The 13,476-nt window shown below is 40.3% G+C and overlaps 1 protein-coding gene across 1 annotated transcript in view; it reads right to left on the bottom strand.

Moving 5' to 3' along the window:
- The window catches only part of LOC140486503 (neural cell adhesion molecule 2-like), a 1,585,952-nt gene that overhangs the window by 46,777 nt on the left and 1,525,699 nt on the right, over positions 1-13,476 (bottom strand). The window contains exon 16 of the mRNA XM_072585744.1: positions 1,489-1,693. Coding sequence (XP_072441845.1) covers positions 1,489-1,693 — 205 coding nt within the window. The remainder of the gene's footprint in view (positions 1-1,488; positions 1,694-13,476) is intronic.

Here is a 13,476-nt window from a genome sequence, read left to right as displayed (position 1 = left end):
CTCCTCGGATGCTGCCTGACCTGCTGTGCTTATCCAGCACCACACCCTCGACTCTGATCTCCAGCATCTGCAGTCCTCACTTTCTCCTGATTGAGAAACTTATCATCCATGATTGAATGGTGGAGCAGACTCGATGGGCTGAATGGCCTAATTCTGCTCCTTTGTAATTTAGTCTTAGGTGAGATAGATGGAAAAACTTCTAGTCAGGAGGTGTTAATAATTAGAGACGAACTAATAAGATAGGTTAACTCTATTCTGGAGAACGGCCACTGAACCTAAAATGTTAATTCTGTTTCCTCTCCAGAGATGGGGCTAGATCTGCTGAGCTTTTTCAGCTGTATCTGTTTTTGTTTCTGATTTACATCATCCACAATTTTTTGTTTTTCTTGTATAAATTTAATTGGAGTATTTCACCCTTGCCTTTGTATTATTTTTAATCAACCCATTATGGCACACTTCCAAGGCTGATGGAACTTGACCTCAGAACTTCCAGCCCAGACACTGGGACATGACCTGCCCTTTCTTCCCCTTTGTATATACTTTTTAGCAGTTCATGCATCGATACCAGTCAGAATTGGAATTAGAAAAACAATTGCTTTGGGAGGAATCAGACTGATTACATCTTTTGAGACAGCATCCGGAAATTTCAGGGGAAGTGCAAGACAGCCAACTTTACACCTCCATTTTACCTTTGCTTTATTCATTGCAAATGCAAGATTTAGGAGCAAAGACACCAAGGTTTGTGCTGGTAAGGCTCTGTCTTCCTTCATGTTATGAATTTCTGATTAACAGGAACTCTGATAATAAGATTCCCTTTCAGTGGGAGAGATGCTGATGAGACTAAGAAGCTCAATCATGTGTCTGTCTCTTGAAGTGAGACTGAGATGTTAAGCTTGACATTATTGGAGCACTGATGGTAAAATTGTGAAACATGAAAGGGTTCAGAAAAGATCTACAACAATGTTGCCAGAATTGAAGGATTTGAGCTAAAGGGAGAGGCTGAATAGTCTGGGGCTATTTTCCCTGGAGCATCAGAGGCTGAGGGGTGACCTTATAAAGGTATATAAAATCATGAAGATAGAGTAACTAGACAAGATTATTTCCTGGAGTGATGGAGTCCAGAACTAGAGGGCATAGGTTCAGGGTGAGAGGGGAAAGATTTAAAAGGGACCTAAGGGGCAACTTTTTCACGCAGAGGGCAATGCATGTATAGAATGAGTTGCCAGAGGAAGTGGTGGAGGCTGGTACAATTACAACATTTAAAAGGCATTAGGATGGGTATATGAATCGGGAGAGTTTAGAGGGATATGGACCAAGTGCTGGCAAATAGAACTAGATTAATTTAGAATATCTGGTCAGCATGGATGAGTTGGACTGAAGGGTCAGCTTCTGCGCTGTATATCTGTATGGCTGTATGACTTGAAGGCCCTCGGTGGTGAATGATTGCTTACGAGGCTAACCACATGAACTGTGTTATCTCATACTTACAGATAAGCTGCTTTGCCTTCTTCAGCATCCTTGGTTTTGGTGCTTGACCCATTCTTTTTCCCACAAATCCTTGTGGTGATGCACATCAGCAATCCACACTGTTTTGTGAAGAAGCAGCTGACATCGGTGATGACGAGGATTAACAAGAGTGCAGCAACTCCAAGACCAACAACTGCCCCCAGTCCAAGACTCCTGAACAGGGTATCTGAAAGGTAAAGAAGTGTAAAAACCAATCAAATATAATTGCTGTCGTTCCTTGCGGGTTATATCATTGCTAAAAGCTTTTATCAGTATAATCTGCCACATGGGAAACATTGTTGACGAATAGGCCATTGGTCATTCATCAGTCAGAAGTGGGTGAGAGTTGGTCTTCTTTTGTTTATCTGACACATTTAAAAATATTCTGTTGACCCTCCTCTCTCCACCCAAGCTGAAGACACGCAATGGATCAATGGAGGGTACAGGATTGAGCAAACATCCCCATCATCTGAAATACGAGAGAAAACACTGAGCTGTTCAAAACTTTAGAAGGTAAACATAGAATATTACAGCACAGTACAGGCCCTTTGGCCCTCAATGCTGTGCCGACCTGTGAAACCAATCCGAAGCTCATCTTGCCTGCACTATTCCATTGTCATTCATTTGCCTATCCAATGACCATTTAAATGCCCTTAAAGTTGGCATTGTTGCAGGCAGTGTGTTCCATGCCCCTACTACTCTCTGATTAAAGAAACTACCTCTGACATCTGTCCTAGATCTATAACCCCTCAATTTGGAGCTATGCCCCCTCATGCTAGCCATCGCCATCCTCGGTAAAAGGCTCTCACTGTCCATCCGATCTAATCCTCTGATTATCTTAGATGTCTCAATTAAGTCACCTCTCAACTTTCTTTTCTCGAACAAAAACAGCCTCAAGTCCTCAACCTTTCCTCATAAGACTTTCCCTCCACACCAGGCAACATCCTAGCAAATCTCCTCTGAACCTTTTCCAAAGCTTCCCCATTCTTCCTATAATGTGGTGACTAGAACTGCATGCAATACACATATATGTCTAAAAAGCACCTGAACCTGCATTATCAAGGATGAAAAATGATCCTTTGATCTCTTGCAAAGATAAAGCCATCTATTTCTAAGGTGTAACACTGCCAATGCTGTAAGTTAAGTGTGATAAAATCAGAAAAACTTATCTTGGAGGAACAGAAATGATATTGAGTTGTCTGCTTTCATGTAACATGGAGCTCAGTTGCATAAAAGAATTGGATCAAAAATAATCAATAATAAATTAAGAATAGTTTGCATTCATTATCATAATATTATCATATCAGAAGCTATGTCCAAACTTACTGCTCACGATGATCCTGATTTAACGTTAACTGTCAACAGTCATAAAATTAATCCAATCTGACAGCCAGCTTCCTGTCAAATTTACCGTCACAAAATGCCCATCCAGTCAGTTATAGAAAGGAAAACTGGAATATTGGCCTTTATTTCAAAGGGAATGAAGTATACAAAGAGAGGGGACTTGCATTAGTTAGACCGCAGCTGGATTTCTGTGAACAATTTTGGATACCTTATCTAAAGAAAGGTGGACTCACATTAGAAGGAGTCCAGACAAGGTTCACTTGGTTAATTCTGGATTTTGAGAAACTGTCATATGAGGAGATGTTGAGTAGATTGGGCCTGTACTCATTTGAGATGAAGGGACTGAGAGTAGAACATTGAAGAATCTTGTAGGTGTCCACAGGGCCTTGACAGGGTAAATGTCAAAGAAGGTTATTTTCCCTTGTGAGAGAGTCTAGGACCAAATAAAAACCTCAAAAGAAGGGGTTGCCTATTTAATGCAGAGAGAAGAAGTAATTTCTTCCCTCAGATGAAAGTGAATTTATGAAATTCTTTCCTGGATAGGGCTATTAAGCATACTCAAGGCTGTTGGATCAACAGAGGAATCGGAGATTATGCAGAAAAGGCAGGATAGTGGAGTTGAGGATTATCAAATTTTCAGATTACGGTACAACCTCGGTTATGCGATCATCGATTTTTCGAATTTCAGGTTATCTGAACAAGATCTCAAAGTCCCGATGCTTGGGTAACCTGTGTATTCTGAACATTCGATTATCCAACCAAAATATTCCCCATCTGTGTCGTTTGGATAATTGAAGTTGCCCTGTATTAGATTCCATTGAATGATAGTGAAGACTCAAAGGGCTGTGTGGCCTACCTCTGCCTCAATTTCTTTTGGACTCATGGCCTCTGATGTGAAGATATTGTTTTCTCTTGTGGGAGAATCTAGAACTAGAGGTCATACTCTCAGAATAAGGGTTTGCCCATTTAAGACAGATATGAGGAGGAATTTCTACTCTGAGAAGCTGTTGAAAATCTTTACCATGGAGGGTTGTTGAGGATGGATCATACAGTGTATTCAAGGCTGAGAATGATAGATTTCTAATCATTCAGAGAATCAAGGGTTCAGAGGATTAAACAAGAAAGTAAGGTTATTCAGATTAGCTATGAAGCCATTTAATGATGAGCAGACTAAATGGGCTGAATGGACTACTTCTGTTCAGCTATCAAATGTTTTCAGTGTCAAACCCACTCAAACAGATCCCATCCAACTGCCACTATAGTTGACTTAATCCAATCCCACTGCCAACCCCAACTGACTTGATCTAATCCACTTCCAATGCCAAACAACTGATGTGATTCCACCTGTCAACCCGCAAAACCAATATAATCCCAATTCCCACTGACAAAACCAATTCACCAAAATCCTGCTTCTACTAACCAGCCCTGAACATATCACTCAGATAAGCAAAAAAACCGAAAGAACTGTGGATGCTGTAAATCAGAAATAAAATCAGAAGTTACTGGAAAAGCTCAGCAGGTCTGGCAGCATCTGTGGAGAGAAATCAGAGTTAACGTTTTGGATCCAGTGACCCTTCCTCAGAACACAGTCACTTGACCTGAAATTTTAACTCACATAGACAACCCTGAGTTTAACTGTTCCTAAAGAAGCCCTTGATTCCTTTACACCCAATGAGAGACTGCGTCACTTCCAGACGTAGACCCTGACCACATTAATCCAAGTTATCTTTTAGGAATTTCTCGGATACGTGGCATAAATTCAGAGGTATGTGCCCCAATCAGTCACTGTCCGTGTTTATGCTGTACTTGAGTCTCTTCCCATTTCTTCTCATCTAAGCCTCTATTTCCTTCTCTACCAAGTGCTTGTCTTGCTTCCTCTTCAACCCTGATCATTCCCTATTGGAGGAGAAAGTGACGACTGCAGATGCTGGAGATCAGAGCCGAAAATGTGTTGCTGGAAAAGCGCAGCAGGTCAGGCAGCATCCAAGGAGCAGGAGAATCGACGTTTCGGGCATGAGCCCTCCTTCAGGAATGAGGAAAGTGTGTCCAGCAGGCTAAGATAAAAGGCAGGGAGGAGGGACTTGGGGGAGGGGCGTTTTGAAATGCGATAGGTGGAAGGAGGTCACCTATTGGAACACTAACCACATTCTCACCACTCGCTAGATGAAGACGTTTCTCTGAACTTTTTAATTTGGCTATTACTGTATGTTGATGGCCTCTGTTTATGGTCTTTTGGACAAGAGGAGACATTTTCTTTGTTTCCACTTTTATCTAAATGGTGGCACCCTGGTTCAGTGGTTAGCACTGCTGCTTCATAGTACCAGGGACTCAGGTTTCATTCCAGCTTCAGGCAGTCTACCGTGTGAAGTTTGCATGTTCTCCACGTGTCTGCAAGGGTTTCGTCCAGGTGCTCTGATTTCCTCCCACAGTACAAAGGTGTGCAGTTTAGGTGGATTAGCCTTACTAATTTACCTATAGTGCACAGGGATATGCAGGCTGGGTGGATTAGCTATGGGAAATACAGCACTAGGGGGTGCTTCTGGGTGGATTAGCCATCGGAAATGCAGCATTAGGGGGTGATTCTGAGTGGGATGCTCTTCAGAGGGTCAGTGTGCACTTAAAGGGCCGAGTGACCTGCTTCCACACTGCAGGGATTCTATGGTTCTAAACCTTTCACTATTACATGTAGTTTGATTAGACCATCCATCATCTTTCAAGGGAAGGGAGTCAAAACCCAGCATTTTATTCTTTCTGCTAACCCCAGCATTTTTGTTCTAACCCTTGCAAATCTTCTCTGTGTTCTCTTCAGTCATTTTACAACTTTTTAAAAAATGCCTTGCATTACCTCAAGGAATTTGAATTAAATAAAGTGCATCGGTTTTGATAGCTTTTTGGTCAACCTATTTCATTTGCCAAAAATGCCTGATGTAGAACTGTGAGCATTCAGCATTCTGAAGGCTTGTTGCAAAACGTAAATGGAAAAATTATGGCTTTTCTTTTGGAGTAAAATATCTAAACAGACTGTTTAATTCTTTGAAGTATATATTTGTATGTATTAATCAGTTTATTATTCAAGTGGAAACACTAACTTCAAAGAGGTTTACATACCGGTAATCTCATGTAATTTGAAGCATGGTATTTGCTGAGATCCATGTTTTTTTTAAGGATTCTTACGCCAAAGGTGCTGTTTCTGGGTTTTGACTACAGTTTCTGCTTTCTTTTCTCAAGCAGTAAAATATTCACCAGTTTGGAAATGCTCACAATCCAATTCTCTAAGTTCCAATTTCCCTGTCAGTGTCTTTTGTATCAGGTCATCTCCTTGCATATTTTGCAGTGAAAAACTGAATATGATTGCTCAGGATAGAAAGCCATTCCTCTATAGTTTCAGTTTTGAATGGATTCTTGGTGAATGTATATGCATTAATAATGCACACCATCAAATTGACTCGTGGAAGGTAAAGGCAGAGAAAACTATGTTTGATTCCTTGGATAATATGGGCTCAGATGTTTTCTGAGAATAATGATTGACTGCTTGCATCTGTTCGTGAAAAATGATGGGCTCTTGTTTAATGTTTTTCTTCCCATTATACTTACAGGTGTTTGCTATGTATTGTCATTAACATTGGTGGAGGAGGGGGTGGTTGGATGGTTGAAGAGTTGTGCAATAAGAGTTTATAAGATACAATGTTCACTTAAGAATTTTTAATCTTAAAATAGAGGTGAAAGGATTTGGTTTCAGTTCTGTGAAGGTAATGTGCTTGCTTTTTTTTAGAAAGGTCAGAAATTAATTTAGAACAGTAAGTTAAAGATGTCAGTTCCAACAAAGCATGTTAGAACCCACCACTGCCCCTTATGTTCACTGCTTATCATTTCAACAATTCAATTCCTCCTTTGGAGTGGCATAGTGGCTCAGTGGTTAGCACTGCTGCCTCACAGCACTGGGGGACCTGGGTTTGATTCTACCCTTGGGTGACTGTCTGTGTGGAGTTTGTACTTTCTCTCTGTGTCTGTGTGGGTTTCCTCTGTGCGCTCCAGTTTTATCCCACAGTCCAAAGTTGTGCACATTGGGAGATTGGCCATTTAATTGCCCAAGGATGTGCAAGCTGGGGGGCTGGCAGGGATAGCCATGGGAAATGCAGGGTTGGATGGTTTGCTTTTTTGGATGGTCAGTGTTGACTCAATGGACCGAATGGCCTGCTTCCACACTGTAGGGATTCCATGATTTATGTTAAATTCTTTCATCAAATATCTGAAAGTTATTTTCAGGGAAGGAAATGGCATAGTAGATGAGTAATCCAGAAATCCTGATGAATATTTCAGGCACTTGTGTGTGAATCATACCATGGCAGATAGTGAAATTTGAATTGATTACAAGTCCAGAACAAAAGCAAGCTCTAATGGTGGCCATGTAACCACTGTTGATTATCATAAAATCTCATCTGGTTTACTCAGGTCTTTTTGAGAACGAAATCTGTCTCTATCTGATGGGTTTACTTGTGACTCTAGACTGACAACTATATGGCTCATTCTTAATTGCCCTCTGGGTAATTCAGGATAAGCGATAAATAGCTCGGCCAGTGACACCCACATCCCTGAATAAATGAAAAAAGAATTGCTGGATGTTACGAATGATGAGCTTTATTATTTTCAGAGAAATGGATGGTCAGTGGCCAGAAGCCGGTTTAGAAAGGCAATTCAGTTTGTAAAAATCTCTCGACTGTGAGAGTTTAGTTTTGTGGAAATCTCCTGACTGTCAGAACTGAAAAGATATCTTCAAGCCATCTAACTGAAAAAATTCTCAAATTCTGTCTGCGGTCTAAGATGAAGGACTTGAAAAAAGTGACTTGAGTAAGAAAGTGGGGCAGCACAGTGGCTCATTAGTTAGCACTGCTGCCTCATAGTGCCAGAAACCTGGGTTCGATCCCCACCTTGGGTGACTGTCTGTGTGGAGTTTGTACATTATCCCGTCTCTGCGTGGGTTTTCTCTGGGTGCTCCAGTTTCCTCCCACAATCCAAAGATATGCAGCTTAGATAAATTGGTCATGCTAAATTGCCCATAGTGTTAGGTACATTAGTCAAGAGTAAATGTAGAAGAATAGGTCTGGGTGGGTTACTCCTCAAAGGGTTAGTGTGGGCTTGTTGGGTCGAAGGGTCTGTTTCCATACTGTAGGGTATCTAATCTAAAAAGTAAAGGTCTAAAACAAGTGTATCATTTTGCTAGGACTGAGTATCTGTAAAGGATATTGCTGGGGAAAATATTGAATCATTATTTTAATACTTATGTTATGATCTACCTAAATTATCGTGTACATGGCTTTGTTATTTTTGTTTTCTTTCATGTGATAAAATTGTGTGAATATGTTCAGTAACTAACCACCATAGTAACAAAATTGCAAATTTCCGAGCGTCACTGATTCTTGCAATGTAATTATTCTTCAGAAACCAAGAGTCAGAAATCTGAGATACGCCATTGCTCAATGCATCACTACACTACCTGTTTGTAAATGTCTTTGGGACTTGAAGCCATTTTTGTTAGAGAGAAGAAAGTTGAGAGGTGACTTAATTGAGACATACAAGATAATCAGAGGGTTAGATATGGTGGACAGTAAGAGCCTTTTTCCTTGGATGGTGTTGGCTAACACGAGAGGACATAGCTTTAAATTGAGGGGTGATACATATAGGACAGATGTCAGAGGTGATTTCTTTATTCAGAGAGTAGTAGTGATGTAGAACACACTGCCTGCAACAGTAATAGACTTGCCAACTTAAAGGGCATTTAAATGATCATTGGATAAACATACGGATGAGAATGGAATAGTGTAGGTTAGATGGGCTTCAGATTGGTTCCACAGGTCGGCGCAACATCGAGGGCCAAAGGGCCTGTACTGCACTGTAATATTCTATGTCCTTTTACGTTTGACTGACCTGACTGCTCAAAGTCTTTCCACTGCTTACAGCAATAGCAAAATTGAGTGTGATTATGTATCTCATTTAACAAATCAAAACAATCCAAGGAACTTCAGAGGAGCATGTTGTAATTATTCTGACACTGAGCCACACAAAAAGAAATCTGGCAGGTGATTGAAAGCTTTAACAAAGATATAGGTTTCCAAGAAGATCTTAAAGGAGTAAGATAAGGTCAGTGCTTTGGGGAGTTAATGTAAAAACTCAGAACAAGGCAGCCATCAACATGGGAGAGAATCAAATTGGAGATACTCATACTGGGAGCAGCGCAGAGATCTTGGAGGGTTGTAGGAATGCGAATGTTACAATTGGGAACCCATTTAGGTCATAGATGAACTAAACTTTATGCAAACAAGGACAAGTGAAGGAGAACTTTGGATTAGGTTTTGAAAGGATACAATGAGAGAAGTAGCCAGGAGTTCCTCAAAATAATCAAATGTAAATATAATAAAATTATGGATTTAAATAGAGGAAGACTGCAGAAAGCTACCGCACAGTCAAATTTGGGAGTCTCCATCCCTTAATCACAGAAAAAAAACAACATTCAAGTTCAGCATGTTATAGGTATGGCAAATGGAACATTGGCCTTCATTTCAAAGAGAATAGAGGATAAAAGTATGTAGATTTTGCTAATACTATGTAAGGCACTAGTCAGACCACAATGGAATGGAATACTGTGAACATTTTTGAGCTCCTTATCTAGTGAAAGGTATAATAGTTTTGAAGGAGGTCCAGAGAAGGTGCACTAGGCTGATACCATGTATAGAGAGACTGTCTTATGTGGAGAGGTTGAGTAAACTGAGCCTGTACTCATTGGAATATAGAATTATGAGAGGTAATCTTATTGAAACATATAAGACTCTTAATAGGCTTGTCAGGGTAAATGCAGAAAGGTTCTTTCCCCTTGTGAAAGAGTCCAAGGCGAAAGGCATAATCTCAAAATCAGGATGTCACACTTAAGATAGGGAGTTCTTATCTCAGAAGGTTGCCTTTCTTTGGGATTCTTTACCACAGAAAGCTGTTGAGGTTAGGTCTTTAAGTATATTGAAGACTGAAATAAATAGATTTTTAATCAGCAAGTGGATCAAGATCTATGGAGAAAATGGAGTTGAGAATTATCAAATCATCTGTGATCTCATTAAATGGTGGATCAGACTGAATGGGCTGAATGGTCTATTTCTGCTCCGATGTCTTATGGCCTTCTGGTCTTATGGATGAGGGTTTCAGCAGCTGCTAAGCAGTGTGATACATTTTGACAATGCTACATGAGAGTAATTGTACGATTTGGGTGGCACAATAACTCAGTGGTTAGCACTGTTGCCTCACAGTGCCAGGGACAAAAGTTTGACTCCAGCCTTGCATGACTGTCTGGAGTATGCACATTCTCCCCATGTCTGCATGGGTGTCCTCTGGGGGCTCTGGCTTCGCCACCTTCCCCCCAACCCCCCCCTCACACCCCCCCCCTCCCGCCTCCCCACCACAATTCAAAGATGTGTGGGTTAGATGGATCAGCCATAAGAAATGTAGGTTTTCTGGGATAGGATGGGATGCTTTCGAAAGGTTGGTGTAGACTCAACAGGTGAAGCAGCTTTTATCTGCGCTGTAGGGATTCTATGATAAGTGTTGATGGTTTCAAGCTCAATTCAAGGTCAAATAAGGCCATTCATTGTCCAGTTCAGTTTTTTAAATCTCAGTCACCTGGTTGCCCCTCTAACTGGTAGAACTTGCCTAGGTCTGTTCACATGGAAGAAGTCCCCCACTTCTACCATTATTCTGCAAATCATGTTCTACCCCATTTTTGAGTGGTCTCACAGCCTGTCATTTACAATTCATTCCTTTGAGTAGGTACAAATTCAGGGGTTCTATACTTGTAATCTGTTAGCGTGAACCCTAATGGATAGTACACACTATTCACTGGCAGTGACAGATGCCAAAAGGTTAATCTACTGAAAGTTAGGTCTAATGCTTTCAGCAGTTAAATGTACAATCTCTTGCTCAACTTTCTGGTACATTCTATTTGTCACATTTTACTCCTCACAGATTTGGTTAATTTCACACAGTGAGGTGGATTGAGTCATTTACAATTTTCAGTCTCAGTAATTCGCCTGTCTGTTCAGCAATTGCCTGCAAATATTTGACAATCAGATTTCCTGGTGGAGCTCATTTGTATCACATAAAGAATGTTAAACATTGCTCTTTGAACAATGGCTGTTTAATTTAATGATTGAGGAGGACATGATAACCTGGAAGTGGAGTTGTCAGAAGTGAGTTATGGAAGGATTCATTAACGATTAGTTAAGGGTGATCATTTCTAACAAAATACATCTCACACTTTATTGTACGAAGAACTGAAAATAACTGCACCTTTAGCAGATTGAGACAGCCTAGTGGGGGGAGAGGAGATTGTCAATTGTAGGGACTAATGTTGGTGTAATGGGGATAAAACAGATTGGATTTTAGACATGTTTTATAGAGGGGATTGAAGTTGTAATTATAAATTATTTTTTAGGAAGCTCTTAGAGACAAGGAGAAATTTAATGAGGGATCGAGGGATTACATAGAATTCGAGATTATAAGCCCACATCTACTGATGGAGCCCAAGGGAGGAAAGGGGTTAGACATATGTTAGTACAGAGCAGGAAATCAAATTGGTGCCATTTGGGTTCAGTGAATGGAAGTGGAATAGTGTGCAGAACATTTGGAAATGCAAGTGAGATAGAGAAAGTAGAACTGCAGAAACTAGTCCTGTCCCAAAGGGATGATATATTTACAACCTGAAATATTAATGAGAAATGCTGTAAGAAGGACAACCAGAATGCAGATCATGGCACCATTTCGCAGGAAGAAATCTGAAGTGAGAAGGATTCAATAAGATTCAATAATTTAAGGAACAGGTGAAGCATGGTCAAGCCTCCTACAGCTATGCTGCCATCTTGGTGTCAAGATGCTAAACATATCAAACTGGTTTAAAAGGATGTTGGATGGGAGGAGGTGGGTCCAATGTGTTGAGTTGGCTACAGGTCCTATTGGTGAGAGTTGGGAACTAGGAGTTCAGTTTAAGAACAGGACCTCAAGAGTTGTATCATTAGGATCACTAACCAGGTTTTGCACAAATTAGTAAAGGGACAAGCAAATTAGAAAAGTGAACATGTATCTGATGGTGTAATGTGTGATAAAAAAGGGCTCTCCTCAAGGGACACTGGCACCAGCTCTAGGTCAGGAAGAAACTGAACCATTGGAATAGCTTCCATTTGGCAGATGGAATATAATGTGGAGGCATATGAGGTTATACACTTTGCCAGGAAGGATAAAGGAGTTGATATTATTTAAATGGAGAAAGACTGCAGAAAGCTGCAGCACAGAAGGATTTGGTCTTCTACATGAATCACAAAGGCTGGCATCCAAGTTCAGTGAGGAATGGGAAAGTCAAGTTAAATATTTACCTTTATTGCAAAGAGAATGGAACATAAAATTATAGAGGATTTGCTGAAACTATAAAATGCTCTGATTAAACCTCACATAGAATACTGAGAACAGCTCTGGTTTCCTTATCTATTGAAATATGTATATCACAGGAAGCAATGGATAGGAAAGGTTTAGAAGGATTTCAGCCAAGTGCAGGGAAATGGGGTTAGCGTAGTTGGACATTTTGGTTGGCATGGACCAGTTCAGGTCAAAGGGCCTGTCTCTAGTGTAGGACTCTATGACTCTGAGACTAATCAAGTGAAGGTTTTCAAGTTTGATCCTGGGCATAGAGGAATTTTTTTATCAGGAGAGACTGAGTAAGTTGACCTGTACTCATTGGAGATTAGAAGGATGAGAGGCAACCTTTTGGAAACATATAAGATTCTTTGGATGTTTGACATAATAAATGCTGTGATGTTGCTTCCATTTGTGCAAGAGTCTAGGACTGAAGGGCAAGGGGTCATAAACTTAAGACAGAAAAAAGTGGATTTTTTTCTCTGAGGGTTGGAATTCTTGATCACAGAATTAAAAATCACACAACACCATATTATAGTCCAATAGGTTTATTTGGAAGCATTAGCTTTCGGAGCGCTGCTCTTTCATCAGGTAACCTGTTGGACTATAATATGGTGTTGTGCGATTTTTCACTTTGTACACCCCAGTGCAACACCAGCACCTCCAAATCTTGACCACAGAAGGCTGTCATTAAGGATATTCTCACCTAAGATTTTTACTCAGTAAAGGAATCAAGGATTATGGAGAAAAGTTGGGGAAGTGGAGATGAGGATTGTCAGATCAGCCACGATCTCATTGAATAAGAGAGCTGTGTTTTATGCACCACAAGTGGAAAGAAAAATTTGAGGTATTAGAAGAAAATAACAAACATGAGAGTAAATGTTAATCAGCACAGGACTTGGGTATTATTTTTAAAAAACGCTTTTGTGTTATTTCATCTTGAAATGAAAGTTTCATCTTTTCATCAGGACATTTGCAAGAATGAGAATCTTAAAGGGAAATAGAGTTTCATAATGTATGAAAACAGAGTGCTGACTGGTTGGCAAGTGGACTCTAATTCATAGACATTGTCTTGGAGTATGCACCAGTTTGATGATAACCAATAGTAAATTACAAAGCTTTCTTTAAACGTAAGTTGGGAAGTTAGACCCTGACTGGAAATTTGGTGCTGTGAGGAATAAA

This window comes from Chiloscyllium punctatum, chromosome 15, assembly GCF_047496795.1.
Source record: "Chiloscyllium punctatum isolate Juve2018m chromosome 15, sChiPun1.3, whole genome shotgun sequence".
Classification (NCBI taxonomy): Eukaryota; Metazoa; Chordata; class Chondrichthyes; order Orectolobiformes; family Hemiscylliidae; genus Chiloscyllium; species Chiloscyllium punctatum.
Note: the sequence above shows the minus strand (reverse complement) of the source record. Positions and strands in the feature narration are given on the sequence as shown.